Here is a 14,796-nt window from a genome sequence, read left to right on the forward strand (position 1 = left end):
TTATCATTCTCAGCATGGGAACTGTCCCTTGTTAATCAAAAGAGTTACCATTTACTGGGTGCCGAACAGGCAACAGGGCCAGTATTGATGCTTCCAGAAAGCTCATTTTCCACACAGTAGCCAGCAACTGGCAGTTGTGGAGTGTTTACTATGCGCCAGCCACTGTTCTAAGCACTTTATTTATTGTTTATAATAACCTCAAAGGTAGTGTTACTACAGTGCTTATTTTGTAGATGAGAAACTGGCATAGAAAGGGTAAAGAACTTGCCCAAGGTCACAGAATAACAAGAGCCAGAGCCCAGATGCAAACCAAGGTCTCTGTTTGCAATGTGTGTGCATTCCTCTGCCCCCACACCCTTTCTCTATTAATCATTGTTATTCCCAGCACTTAACCACCAGAGCACTCATTTGCTCATTTCTTCACCCTAGTCAGTGCTTAGTGTTTGCTCAAGCATGGTCCCTGGCAAGAAGATTCTTGGCAAATGTCAGCTGCTTTAGGCCCTAACTGGCCAACCAAGCTTGGCCTTGGCCTGGTCTCTGGTGTGCCCCAAATGTGTCCCCCGCCTCAAGGTAACTTGGGGGCTGTCACTGCTACCTTTTTTCCCCTTTTCTGCCCAAGCCTCAATGTCTCTCCCAGATCCCAGAAGACTTGGGTATGGCAGCTTCTGCCATCTCTGTTAGGCTAGCTTCCTGTCTGTCCTCTGAACTGACTACTCAGAGAAGCAGTAGCTGTGCCATTCATTTGGCATTTGGCATGTTAGCCTCAGGCTGCTGACTATAAAACAAGCCCCATTTGGGAGTGAGAGAGCCTTGACGTTCAGTCTGGGTTGTGAAATTGACTCATGGAGGGACCTTGAGCTCATCAAGCTCTAAGCCTCAGTTGTTGACTCCTGTAAAAATTGGTTTAATAACAGCAAGGTGGTTGGGAGGCCCGAATAAGATAGTGGTTAATGAACCTACATACCTGGCTGACAAGAAAACAACACAACTAATAAATAACTGGCATTAATATTTATTAGCATTTCTTAGTATTGCTAATGGTCCTTCCAGCTCTAACCTATGAATTTGCATCCATTGCCTGTGTCTCCTGAAAATCAGAGACCTGTAAGGACCAGAACGCTGTCGTGGGCCTTCTTACATCGCTCATCTTTAGGTCACTGCACTGAATATGGAAGCCTCTCGACCCCACCATTGAAGGCCTGTTCTGGGTCAGGTCCCATTCTAGATGGCTTGGGTGTCCAGGTGAATAGAATGCCACTCTCACTTTTCTTGATGAGCTTGCAGTTGATGGAGAGCCATAAAAGCAAGTAAGAGCACGAATATGGAAGGTTCAGAGACAGGCATCTGTAGGGCCACACAGGTCCCACTGGTCCCAGCTAGTGCTCTCCTACTGGAGAAGAGACTGGATGAGGGGAGCCTGCAGTCAGTGAGTAGGGAGGGGCCCCAGCATCAGGAACAAGGGCTCCTAGAACAGATGCTTTGTGCTCATTGTCTGCCTGGTGAAAATGGCCAGGATGAGCCTGTGGCAGAGGCTGGGGCAGGGATGAGGTATGTCCTCCCTCTGCCTGATACAGGAAGTGCTGGTTCCTGGTGATGTTGAGCACTGTTTCTGTCTGGGGCTGCAGAGGGTCTGCACTTCAGTGCTGTAATTCAGGTTGATGTGTAAATGATCGGGGGAGGTGGAGAAGGAAGATCGAATGCCTCTAATGAGAAGCATTTCCCGATGCTGGACCGAGACTAGAAGCCTGGATTGAAGGGCCTGCTGGCTTGGGCCCTTCATGCTGGGCCTGTCGTCTGTTCCCCTGCCAGGACCAAGATGCAGGGCTTCTCTGGGTGGGCCTCTTTGGGGCAGTGAAGAGCCTTAGCAAAGAGAGATTGAGCCTAGCAGCTCTTAAAGTTGAGATTCCAGAGGGGCCACTTCTCCTTTTCCAGAAGGGGTGACCAGAGTCCCAGCCTGGCCTTGGGAAAACACAGTGAGCCTGGGGGCAGGGGCATCCGGAGACTTGGAGGCTGTGTCTTGGCCCTGAGACGCCTAGGGTATGGAGGAGTGGGGGATGGGAGGATGGCTAATGGGAAGCAGGTGGAAGGGCCGCCTGTGTCCCAGCCAGGGGACAGGCCGGCCGGGATGGCCCAGTCAGTGGGAGAACCCGTCAGCTCACAGATAATCCCAGGGAACAGGCTCCGGGATGCCCATTCATATTCATTATGTGTGAAGCAGTCAGTTGTAAAGTTAGCTTTCCCTTCATTTAGCTGTCACTGGACAGAAAAATATGAGCTGTGGGCAGATGCCCCTGGATGGGAGCCAGTAGCTGGTCTCCGGCCTCCCTGTGCCCTCCCCCACCAGGCTCCCCTCCCCCACGGGGGCCCCTCCTGGCCTCTGCCCGTCTCCCACTCTGGCTGCAGTGATCTCTAGCTCAACTTTTTCTTCTCGTCTGTCTCTTCCCTACTTCTGCTTCCGTTGCTTTCCCAGATCCTTTTCCTCCTCCTTCTCTCCATCTGTTTCTGGGCCGTGAGAGAGGGAGTCATGTTTTTGTTGACCATTGCGCTATCTCTGGCACCCAGCACAATGCCTGGCACAGAGTGGGCGCTCATTCAATCTTTGTAGAACAAACTGCTCTCTTTCTCTGCATCTCTCTGACTTCATGGGACAGAAAGTCCAAAATTTTGCTGGCTTCTCCTCTGTGAACAAACCTCCAGTGCAGTGGTCTTAGCTGTGGCCGTAGAGACATGGGTTTGTGTCCTAGTTCATCACTGACAAGCTGGGTGGAGCTGGTTCTGTTCATCAGAGGGGCTGGGGCTGCCTCTCCCTCCCACTCAGACTCTTCCCTTCCTGACAGACATAGGGCTCACCTGGACCTCAGAGCCAGCATCAGTACTGAGAGGAAAGAAACCACCTGAATGAAGAGGGCACTGGTTTCCTCCGGGGGAATGCCTGAGCCTAGTCACACTGACTGTCTTGGTGGGAAGATCCAATCTGGCGGGGGACTCGTTCCCCTCTGGGAGTAAACTCAGCACTGGTGTCTGTGCTTGGCTTTCTCTGCACCCGGAAGAGGAGGCACAGGGTGGGGATGGCTGGGCTGCTAGCCGAGGCTGAGCTCCTCTGCGTAACGTGATGGTATCTGCTGGGAGGGTGGGTGGGCCAGGGCTGCTTTTCTCCTGCCTTCCGGGGCTGGAGATAAGGCAGAAAGCGGGGATGAAGGATAGAGTGGGTAATACTCCGAAACCACGGGAGAGTCCTGGCTTTCATCTCTGCCCCACAGCTCAGACATGCTCCTGGGGCGTCTGGGAGAAGGGAGCTGCTCCACCCCCACAGCTCTGGGGTCCCAGCCCAGGGGAGCTCAGAGCCTTCAGCGGGCTCCCTGGCCTGCCATACCAGCCCACTGTCCGTTCAGCCACACGCTTATCTCAGCTCTCTCACTCCCCTCTCCATCTCCCAATTTTCCCTTCCAAATGAGCCCGGCCGTCCTGGAGCTGGGCTCTCCTCCCTGCCTCCCACGCCAACCAAAGCCACAGAGATCCTGGATGGGTGACAGGAAGCATGGCATGCGTCAGGCTTGAGGACTCTGCTGCAGGCCCACCTTCCTCTAGCCTTCAAGATCCCGGCTGGCCCCTCTGGAGCGCCTGGCCCAGCCTGGACCCTGGGCGCAGACTGGCCAAACCCTGAGGGTATGCAATCACCAGATCTGCAAAGTACTGCCTGCCACCTTTATTATGCTGGGCAGCAAACTTTTTTTTTTTTTTTTTTACAAAAGCATCTTTACAAAAGTGGGGCTTGGGATCTCAGGGGCTCAGAGTCTGTGGAAATCTGGTTTATTCTTACCAGCACCCAATGAGCAAACCAGGGAGCCTACTGTTTCTACAGCATAGCTCTGGCCTGATCCCATGGAAGAGAATCCAAATATTTGGTGGTTTCTGGTGGAATTTCTGCCCTGTTGAAGGTGGGAGAGACTCCATAGCATGTTGGGTGGGGCGCAGGGGAGAAGTAAAGGATGACGAGCAGGGGAGCCTGGGCACCTTTTACACTGACCTCCAGCTTCCAGGCCCGTCAGCTCTGATGCTGGGCACACGCCCCCTGGTGGTGGGAGGGGGAAGTGAGGCTGCCCCGCATTGTATAAGACTGATTTCCCCGAAGTCACAAGTTGCTCCCCCTGGTTCACCCTGTGTTGTCTTCCTCCTATTTCCCTGGGTTCCATGAATGAGGAGCCACTTCAGCTATTTCCCTGGGTTCCATGAATGAAGAGCCACTTCACTGGGATGACAGTGAAACTTGGATGAAGTCCGAAGGAAGCAGGGCAGTGTCTTCCTCCAGCCCAGCGTTTGGGTGAGAGGACCCAGTGGGTGGTAGGAAGAGTCCTACCCATTTTGAAGCCCCCTTTCTCCTGAGCATCCCTGCCTTATTCTAAGAGAAAAGACTCAGCAGGAGGCTGAGGATCCCGGCTGCTCTGCCCAGGCCTCTGGGAATCATCTGGGGCTTGGAGCAGAGGTATGTCTTCTCTGGTATTCAGGCTGGGGTGGGGTGGGAACAGCCGGGAACAGGAAAGGGGTGGCAGCTTAGTCTGCCTGTCCACACGTCTGATCACGTGGTCCAGTTCAGCAGGCTGGGTGGCTCCTTGGGCTTCACCCTGAGCGAGACTAGACTTGGAGACTTATAGTTGCCGTCCGGGGAGGGCTCGAAGCTGTGGCCCCCCAGGGCAGGGGAAAAGCTGTGGATGGAGTAGATGCCGGGGTGGGCTCCGGGGGAGGCTGGAACCCCCATGAAGCCAGCCACATTCCCATGCGGATGGGAGTATGGAGACATGCACGGGGAGGGGATGCCCTCTGGAGACACAAGGCAGGGGCTGGTGGGGCTCCCGGACCCTGGACTGGGCCACAGGGAGTTCTGCAGCTGAAAAGAGAGAGAAAGCAGGCCTATGAATCAGCAGCCCCAGGTGCTGCCTCCCTACCTAGGGGCTCTCTCTTCACCCTCCCACCCCCAGTACACGTAGTGGCATCCCCGGAGGCCTCTGCCACTGCTTCTCAAAATGAAATTTTCCTCAGTGATTCCTTTGTGCCGGCTCTTCTGCCGGCATCATTGAGGAGACAGGTAAGAGCACCTCTGAGCAGAGAAGCGACTTGCCCACTGTCCCACAGGACCCAGGGCTGCTCCAGGTCTCCCACAGGCCAGAGCTCACACTCTAACTATTGACGCCTGGGACTTGGTCAGGCCCAGACTCAGCGGGGATCTCACCTGGGGGTGGCTGTCTGTTCGGGGCAGCACGGAGATGTCATAGGCAGATGTGAAGGGGTTCCGCCCCTCCTGGATCTTCCCATAACGCTCCCGCTTCCGCCACTTGGCCCTGCGGTTCTGGAACCAGACCTGGGAGCAGAAGGGAGAGGTTGAGGGTGTGATAAAGCCACCCTGAGGAGTGGAGCCCGCTGGGGAGTTGTGTGCTGCTGGGTGGGGAGCTGGCTCCAGGCTGGAGGATCTGGAGTCTTCAGCTGCAGGAGCTTGTAAATCCACATCGTTCCCAGGGCCAGGGAAGTCTGCGATGGGGCCTAGGAGAGGCCTGAGCCCAGAGTAGACTTATTAGTCCCATATGCCACCCCCTCTACACACTCCTCAGGCTAAGGAACTCTCTGGTTTTCCAGCCTGGCTGTGTCTGGTAAGGGTGTCACGGGGACCCGTGACCTCAGAGGCCCTGGGCACTTCTTTGGGTGAGCAGTGCGTATGTTGGGTTTCTAGCCCCCTGCCTCATCTCCTTTTCCAAGCTACCCCTCATGGCATCTGAGGAATCTTAGATATTTCTGTTTAGGTCCCTGTCCTGCTTAAACCCTCAGCGGCTTCCTGGAAACCTCAGCTCAGAGCCCAGCTTTACAACAAAGCCCGTGGGCCCTGTCGCTCTCTACAGGCTTCACCTCCTGCCAGGCAACACTTGACTCTTTCTAGCTGCCTCTACCCCAGCTGACCTTTGAAATACTCTGCTACCTCGCTCCTCCCTGCCTTTGCCCAGGTTTTCCCTGCCTATGCTACCACCCGCTGCGAACCCCCACACGCCTGAACCGGGCGCCCTCCACCGGACTCCATGATAACACAAGCATCTCTCGTTATACTCACCGCAACCTACGACCACCGTGTTTTGGAGTCTCTCTCCCCCATTCATTTGTGAGCTCCAGGCAGCTGGGGGTGGCATATTGTGTGCTGTGCACAGCACGTACATAGCTGTGACAGATTTGTCTTTGGGTGAATGCCCTAGGACTTTTGCATTTATGAATGCTGGTGCATGTGCTTGCACGTCTAGCATTCGATAAGCATTTACGTGTCAGGCTCTGGGCTAGACACTGGCAATATCAAAACCGAACCAAAGCAAATTATCACTTTGCTTTCCAGGGATCTAGCTGGGAGCCACAACAGAAAAAGTATGTGTGTGTATGTGCGTGTGTAAAAGTAACCCTACCCCAGCCCCTCACACTCCCCCATGGTCGTTCCTACTCATGGAGACAGGCAGGTAAGGCCCTGAGTTAAGAAGCTGGACACACCCCTACCCCACAGCAGACCTGGGGCAAGCTCAGGTCAGTGAAGCTGATCGCTTTACTGAGAATTCTTCCCTGTCACCACCCATTCTCCTAGAGTCCCCACCGCAGGCCTCCAAGTACACTCTGGACCGCCCCTCTGCATTGTTCCATGTGTGGCATTATTATTCCTCTCCACAGGGCAGGGCCTTTGGGTGGGTGTCATGCTCCTGTCAGAGAAAATATCCTTACTCTAGAGCCTCAATCATCAGGGAAGCTTCTGGACTAGGTCTGGGGTCCTTGTGGCTCCCCCCCGCCCCGTGCCATTCTAGGGTTGAAAAGGCCTTGGGGAGGAGCAAGGGAGTGTGGGCCACTTCCCAGAACATAGGCATAGCAGTCAGATCCCACCCAGAGGCTCGCCGAGGCCTCTAGAGACTTGCTGTCTTAGACTTCCGTGGTTTATGTAACTAGCTTGTCGTGAAGCTGGCTATCTCACCCTGATGGCCCCGGGCCCTGGGGAACCCTGGGGACAGTCCTAGAAGTGTGTTTTGGGTGCAACCTGGGAACAGGAGGACCTAGCAGAGAAGAGGAGCAGCCGAGCCTCTCCAGTCCTATGTGGAATCTGGCTGCAGGGCTATTTCTGCTAGATGGCAGCCGGCCTCCTTAGAGACTGGCCTGCTGGTCCCCATATTTTACCAAAGCTGGCCCTGTCCCAGTGCCCTCGCAGTCTCTGGAGAGGCCCTACACAGGGTGTGACAGCACGAGCTCTGCCCCTACCAGTCTCCTCAACCCAGGGCCTCCTGCTCAGTGGCATCAGGAAATGCGGATCAAGCCGGTCACAGCAAGGCAACAACCGCCATCTTCCCCTGGGGCCAAACTCCTACCGAAGCCTTTCCCATCCCACCCGCTGCTTGCCACCTTCAAGTTCTTTCTCACGTCCAACATCTCATGGATATGGACTTTCCTATCCTTCTCTCTCTCCTGTTCTCAGCACCCCTCCATCCCCTTCATGACGCTGGCCACAGCCCCGTCCAGAAGCCTGGGGCATGATCTCTGCTGGGGAGGGTCCGCTGGGTGGGGAGGGGCTCCTGGCCAGCCAGGCTCTCCCTGCCAAGGCCTGGAAGTTGGCAGAACTGAAGTTTGCTGGCTCAGGGTGGCTTTGAAGATCACTGAGCCTGAGACCCTCCCTCCTCCAGTGGGGACCCTCCCATTCTGAGCAGCCACCTCAGGAGCAGCCCTGACATGCATTCAGCACTTCCAAACGCTGTCTCATCTGTACTCCACAAAGCTTCTCCTTAAGCAGGTGCTACTCTCATTCTCTCTTCCTAAATTGGGAAACTGAGACTGAGAGATTCAATGACATGCCCCAAATCACCTGGTCAGCTAGTGAGTGGCAGAGCTTGGACTCCCACGCGGGTCTTTTGACTCCCAGAGGCCATCACCCCCACCCGCACCCATGCACAAGCCTCGACTTGGGCTGCAAACCTGTGGCTGCTGAGGAGCCCAGGAGGGGCAGGTTGGGGACAGAAAGGCATCTGGGAGAGGTGCTCTGTATGGCGCTAGCACGCACCTCTCCCAGCCCCTCCATGGCCGGGCCAAAGGTCTGGGTGGTCGGGGCAGCTGGAGAGCCCTGCGCCCGGGGCGCCCTCACCTGTACCCGGGCCTCGGTTAGGTCCGTGCGCAGAGCCAGCTGCTCCCGGGCATACACGTCAGGGTAGTGGGTTTTCTGAAAGACTTTCTCCAGCTCCTCCAGCTGGAATGTGCTGAAGGTCGTGCGGTTACGGCGCTTCTTGCTCTTGTTCTTGACCAACTCCATGGAATCGGGGAGTCCCGGGGACAGGGGGACACGCAGCCTGGCCAGGCAAGGTCCTGGGGAGCCTTGTAAGTTAGAGGGCCCGTCTCTGGGGCCCCCTTGGCAGTCCAAGGGCAGCCGGGGGAAGCTGGCAGCTTTGGAGGCCTTCTCCTCAGCTGCAATGGAAACACAAAAAGGAGGATGGAAACCCAACCAGGGGGTTTTGTGGGTGGAATAGAGGGAGGGGGGAGAACATTGACGCTTCAGACCCCGCCTCCCCCTTCCTTTTTCTTTCCTTCCTCCCAGCAGCCACCCTCCACGGGAGCCTGGCATTAGGAGGCCTGCCTGCTGCGCCTCCAGCTGGGGAGGGGGCCCAGGGGAACCTTGTCGTCTGTGGTCTGGGCGGATCTGCTGGGGCCAGAGGGGGTTCATTTCGGGGAAGCGCTCTGTGGTGGTGCATCCCACAGGGCGTGGAGGTGCCAGGACTGACGCTGTAGCAGGGCGTAGGGAGGGAAGAGGTGGTGAGGATGGGGTGGTTGACATCTCCCCACCCCTGCCAGGAAGTGCCTCCTTGTCCCTGACTCTGCAGGCCTCGGTTCCCGTGTCCTCATGCCCATGACACAGATGCTGACAGGTCTGGCTGTGCCTCATTCTCTGGACCCCAAATCTCAAGGCTACGTCAAATCTCCCAGCCCTTGGGTATGAAGGGCAAGATGGGGCAAAGAAGCTTCCGGGGGGGATTGTTTCATTCCTCCCAAATTGTGATGTTTGGGCAAGGACTTAAGCCCCAGCAATAGAGGGACAGGAGGCAGGCTCAGCCCTCAGCCCACCATTCTCACAGTCGTCTGTCCCCTCCCGCCTCAGGAGCTTCGGACAAGCAGCGGGGACCTGACTGCAGATTGGGAGCAGCTCTCAGCAGCCCCCTTCGGAAGTGCTAACCCTCACTCAGGAAGCTTTGTGGAGCCCTGCTGAGACCAGGGCATGGTGAAAAATAGGTCATCCCAAATGCCCCGCCCTCTCCCCCAGGCGAGGACCCCCAGCGGAGTCGCCATGAAATCTCCCTGCAACAACAGTCTGCTGGGATGGCAGGAGCTGCGCCACAAAGACACCCCACGGACTCACTCAGCTCCTTCCCTGGCCCTGGGCCCAGCCCCAGTGGGGGCTGGCCCCCAGGAGGCCCGGTGGGCTGGTACCAAGAGGCAGCTTCTTCCCTGGGACTTGGTATCAGAATCCCAGCTGTCCTTGGGAGAGGATGGGATCCGAGAAATGGGCTTCTGGGTTTCCAGATCTGATAAGTCCAGTCTGCATCGTAGAGGACAAATTGGGCAAGGTGCTCCCCCAGCTGGAAGGTGGTCAGGGACCTCTCCCAGGACCACCCAGGCAGTGAAATAAGCAGCACACTGTGTACCCTGGAGGCCCGGGAGTCAGGTGGGCCTGTCCTCTGCCATGAACAGCAACAGCCCAGGCCCCAGGTTTCCTTCCCAACTCAGGTGGAGCATAAGGGAGCAAATGCTCCAGCGCTTGGCTTCCGTTCTCACCCAACATGTTTGTTTTTTTGTTTTTTGTTTTTTGTTATTGTTCTAGGGTAATTCTATTTGGTAGGAACTTAGGAAAGAGGGCTCATGGAAGTTGAACCAAATAATTAACAGTGGTCAGGGAGACTGGGAGACTTACAGGGGACACCCCACACATAGCAGGCCTGAGAGGGAGGGGTCTTGGCGTCTGGGGGAAAAGGATGAGTGACTCAGGGATGAGGGCCAGGGGAGCACTGACATCACTGCAGAGGGCTCCCCAAAGCTCTGGGGCTTGCTCTTCTGCCTCTTGGCCCCTCAGTGTTTGTCCCAGTAGGATCTGCCCAGAGGAAATGACCAGATCTGGGATTCTAATACTTGCCTTCCTGATTTTGAGCCACCCAGCTGCCAAAGTCAGGGATGAACGCAGTGGGACTTCTCAGAATAGCTATCGCCAAAAGCGCCGAGCCTGGGGGCTTCCGGACCCCCATGCCCGCCCATTCTACAGCCCTCAGCGTGTAGGGGACTTCTCCCTTCTCAGTGGCATTGCCCTGAAACCTTCTCGTCTGCTGGGCAGACTCTAGGGGAAGTTGGCATTCTCCCTTTTTGAGGGGACAGGGGGGTACACCTCAAAGAACACTAAGCAGCCTCCTGAGGAGCGATGCCCAGAAAAGAGATGGCGGTGAGATAAATAGAGCACAGCAATCGAGGCAAGGCAGAGCAGCTCCGGAAGTGAGCACTTTGAATCAGAGCTTGTAAGGGAAGAATGCGCTGTGAGGCCCAGGGAGAACAGTCAAGGTGTGTACAGGCAGTGTACAGGAATCACTCGCATCTTGTGGGGAAACTGGGCGGTTAAGGGGGAGTGCTCATGTGGGAGACTGGGAGCTTGGGGCTCAGCACCGGGGTGTCCACGGCCTACACAATCAGAGCAGCAGTCTGTCCTTCCTGGGAGACAGGAGCCAGGACTAAGATCTCTGAGGCGGCAACGGAGCCCTGCCCTTGACCCGCCTCTCACGCTCGTCTGCTCCCCAACCCCAGCGGCTGGCCGCCTCGCAGGCCCGGCGGCTCGGGAGCGGCACCGCTTGAGCCGCCTACCCAGAGCCCCATTGCCCCCACGGGTGGCGTCCATTAGGCCGCAGGACCAACCGGCCCGCTTTGAGCTTTCCCTGCAGCCTAGCTCCGCGGCGGCGCCGTTTCCCAAGCGACCGGCAGAGCTCTCTGAGGCCTAGGCTCCCTGGCGTAGACACAGACGCTGTGTGTAGGGCCCAGCGGGGCCTGGTGCTCTTCCTACAGCTTCCCAGCCTTGGTCTAGAGGCTTCGGCCGGGGAAAGATGACCTGGAACTCTTCTCGAGGTCCGCGGTCCAGCGGGAAGCCAGACCCTCACGGTTAACCCGGCTCAGGGCCTGCATGGTTGCGGGCGCTTTCTGAGGTCAGGGAGCTAAGCGAGGGGACAGATTGCGCGGCCCCAGGCAGATCAGGAAAGCCGGCCGGGCACCTCTCCGGCCCTCTGAGCAGCCACGCGCAGAGGGCACGAGGGCGCCTGGCACCACCTGGACGCCGCGGGGTCCAGAGCAGGACTGCGCGCTCTCGGCCAAGGACGGGAGAGGAGCGCGGTGCACCAGGCTCCGGGGCGCGCAAATGCCCGGCTGCGGCCAAAATCGTGCGGCAGATGGGGCGCAGCTGCGCGCTCACTGGTCTAAACTGGAAACGCTCCGAGCCCGTTATTTTAAAAGCCGGGGGGAAAATGCGGGTGCCCTCTTTGCCCGCCACGTCCCAGCAGGAGACCCGGGCCGTCCCTCCGCCGCAGTGCGCTCCGCCACAGGGACGCTGGCCGCGCGCCTGCCCGCGCACCGAGTCTCGCGCTGGGCACCGGGGAGGCGGGCGGCGGCCGGGCCTCGCCCCAGGTGCCGCTCTCGCCCGCCGCGTCTCCTTTTCGTTCGGCCCGTCCTCCGCTCCGCTTGAATCGTTCACTTTCTTCTCCCACTCGTCTTCCTTTTGCTTTTCCTCTGCTCTTTCGAGCTGTCCCTTCGAGCCTTTCGTTCTGTCTGCTCCTGCTCTCTTCGTCCTTTCCCTTCTCAAGCTACCCGCTTCGTTCGATCTCCGCTTGCTTTTCTTTTTTTCCTTTGTTTTGTTCGTTCCTCATTTATCCCCTTCCGTTCTGCCCGGCTCGCCGACTGCCTGTACCTCTCGTTCTCGCTCCCTCTCCTCCGTCGCTTTGTTCGATGTCCCCTTCCCTCTTTTTGGTCGTTGCGTGCGCTCTTTAGTTCTCTTTCCGCGCATTTCGTTGTTGACCCCCTCGCCGTCGCTGGATTCCTCGCGCCGCTAGTTCGGCCCTAGCGCTGTCCGCAGTGCGCCCAGCGCGGGCGGGTCCCGGCGCCTCGCCGTCCGCGCGGGATCAGGCGCGCGCAGCAGGAACGCGGCCCGCGCGCGGGCTGGGTCCTGCCCGACGCCGCGCGCCCAGCCAGGCCCCGTACCTGTCCCCGGTGGTGCTGTCGGCGCTGCGCGACCGCCGCCTCTGGCTGGGATCAGAGGAGCCAGGCCAACTGCTTCTCATTAAGTCCCAACTGTGGTTTTTATCAGGAGTGCCTCTTTCAAAGGGCACAGACACGAAGCTCTGCGGCCTCGCTCATTTCCTCCGCTGACCCCCACACACCTCCTGCCCTCCCTTACACATTCCCACCGCCGGCAGGGCGAAGGCTGGAGCTGCCTGGACACTCCGTGGAGGCCCCCGAGGCGTCAGCGGGTTGGGTCGATCTCGGAGGACCCAGCTCTGGGCCTAAGCTGCGGGACGTGGCAGCTCGGGCGCCGAGACTCCTACAGGTTAGCGCCCGTGCAGTTGGCGCCGGCAGGGCTGAGTACCTGCCTGCCAAGCCCCGGGGGTTCAGGCGCGATCTCGAGAGATGGCGCGGTCCAACTGGCCTTAGCACACGGGGCACCGGCGCAGGAGCCGTAGGCGCCCAGAGTTTAGGCCCAGCCGTGAGGATCCAGGGAGAGGAAGCCAAGACGGCGAGAGGGTGGCCATCGCCGTATAAGACGACGGGGAGGCCAGGTTAGTCTGAGAAATAACTGCACAGTTATTCCGTATTGAGCATGGCCCTGGCACTGAGGGACCAGCCGTGGCCACGCTGCCGAGCGCCTAATGCGCAGGCAGCGCCCTCCCCACAGAAGCTGGGCCTGCGGAGCAGAGGCCTCAGCCCTCAGCGGAGCCCGGCTTGGACATTTTGGGTCCGGGCTCAGCCTTGGGGCCCGCATCAGACGCCACACACACACAAAAAGCCGCGTTTATCTCCCCGCATCGGGGCAAGGGCTCAGTGTGACTCCTGGGCCTTGGGCCCGGTCCGGGGTTCTAGGTCGGTGGCAGCTCCAGCGCCACTCGGGCCAAACATGAGTTCTCCTTCCAGGCTCCGACTGGGCCCCGGGCTGTCGCCGCTCCACCCTCTCTCGACCTCCCACCTTCCATTCCCGCCGCCGAAGGCAAGCGTGGCTCTGCTTCCCGCACCGCGCCGGCTTTTGCCCAGCCTGGCCGGGCGCGAGGTGAGAGGGTCACGAAGTTAAGAAATAGACGAGCGGGAGAGGGAAGCGGGGAGGCCGGGCCGGGCCGGGGAGGGAAGGGGAGCGGGTCGGGCTGCGCTTTACCTTCCTCGGGGCCCTCGTAGAAGTGGCCGCCGTTGAGCGCCGGGGCGGGACCGAGGTCCTGCAGGTACTTGGCGGGCGGCTTGGCCGGCTCTGGGAGGTAGGGCTCCAGGGGCCCGCAGGCCGGAAAGCGGGTCAGCCGCGGGCCGCGGGGCGGTGCGGGGTGCAGGTGAGGCGCGGCAGCGGGGGTTCCCTGGGCGCCCGGAGGCTCGTTCCCAGTGGCCGCGTAGGGGCCGGACCCGGGCCCCACGCCGAAAGGCGCGCAGCGCTCGGGGTCCATGCCGGCTCGGGGCGCACAGGCCGCCGGGGCTCCCGGGCTCGCGCTGCCCGCGCGGCCTGTGAGCGCCCGCCAAGGGGGAGGGACCTGGGCGCGGGGGCGCAGAGCCCCCGGGAGCGGCGTGCGACGCGGGGGGCGGGGGACAGGGGAGGGGGCCGCGCCTCTGACTTAATGCTGGCACCATCCACGTCACGTGCGGCCCCGCGCGAGTTAACCCCTCGGAGCCCGGGAGCCCCCTGATTCACCCCAGTCCGCATTTTCGAGGCGGTTCGAGGAGAGGGGAAGACCCTTTTGTCTGCCCGACTTGGTGAGTCCTTCGCTCAGAGCAGAACCCTTGGTCCTGATATGCAGTCTAGAGGCTCTTGCCCCTAGAGGGGTGAGGCAGTTGGACCGGGTAGAGACCTTCCCTCCACTCCCCACCCTCCCCCCAAAAAAAACAAACTTGTAGGCCTAGTCTTCTGACAGCAGCCTGGGGGCAGGTAAGGGCTAGGACTTTACCTAACTCTTGGCTGAGAGTTGGGAAACGTTGCCTCCAGCAACAACACCTCCCTTAGGGATCTCTTGTTTCTCTCCGGGAGAGGAGTCTTTGGGAGCGTTGTGAATAAACAGCTCTGATCTGGGAATGGTGGCTGGGCACTATCGCGGTTAGCTCGGGGTCCTTGAACCAGCCTCTGCAGAGGTTGGACCGAGTCAATTCTCAGAGCCTTTTTATATATTCTCGGTGGGTTCCAGAAGCAGAGACAGGGTCCGAGCAGATAGGGAGACTCACGGGGGCAGCTCAGGACTGAAGAGGGTACAGCAGAGGCTGTCTTTGGAGCAGGTGGAGAAATATGTAGAGTTCTGCGTTTGAACCACAGGCCTGGACTGAATGCCTTTCGGCGGCCAACTGACCTGGAAGTGCCTGGGGACCTCCGGAAGGGAGCCTGCCTGCGGCACAGACCTCAGGGCCCGCTGCCCCAGGCCTGCCATTTTGCAGGCAGGTGAGGCTAGGATCGTATCCTAAGAGTTGGGTCTCTCTAGCCAAAGGGAAGCATAGGACTAGCGCAGTAGCTTAGAATTTCTGAGAAGAGAAGCAACTCCCACTTTACCTAAG

General features: G+C 58.8%; 1 protein-coding gene across 1 annotated transcript; it reads right to left on the reverse strand.

Moving 5' to 3' along the window:
* Nucleotides 1-4,153: 4,153 nt before the first annotated feature.
* On the reverse strand, nt 4,154-13,788 carry ALX3 (ALX homeobox 3). The gene is made up of 4 exons (XM_039841010.1): nt 13,430-13,788; nt 8,141-8,457; nt 5,228-5,356; nt 4,154-4,885 (listed from the first exon to the last, which is right to left on the reverse strand). The coding sequence occupies exons 1-4, from the start codon at nt 13,704-13,706 to the stop codon at nt 4,577-4,579; spliced, it is 1,032 nt and encodes a 343-aa protein (XP_039696944.1). The 5' UTR covers nt 13,707-13,788; the 3' UTR covers nt 4,154-4,576.
* Between the last annotated feature and the right edge of the window lie 1,008 nt (nt 13,789-14,796).

This window comes from Pteropus medius, unplaced genomic scaffold (assembly GCF_902729225.1).
Source record: "Pteropus medius unplaced genomic scaffold, Ma_sr-lr_union100, whole genome shotgun sequence".
In the NCBI taxonomy this organism is placed as follows: domain Eukaryota; kingdom Metazoa; phylum Chordata; class Mammalia; order Chiroptera; family Pteropodidae; genus Pteropus; species Pteropus medius.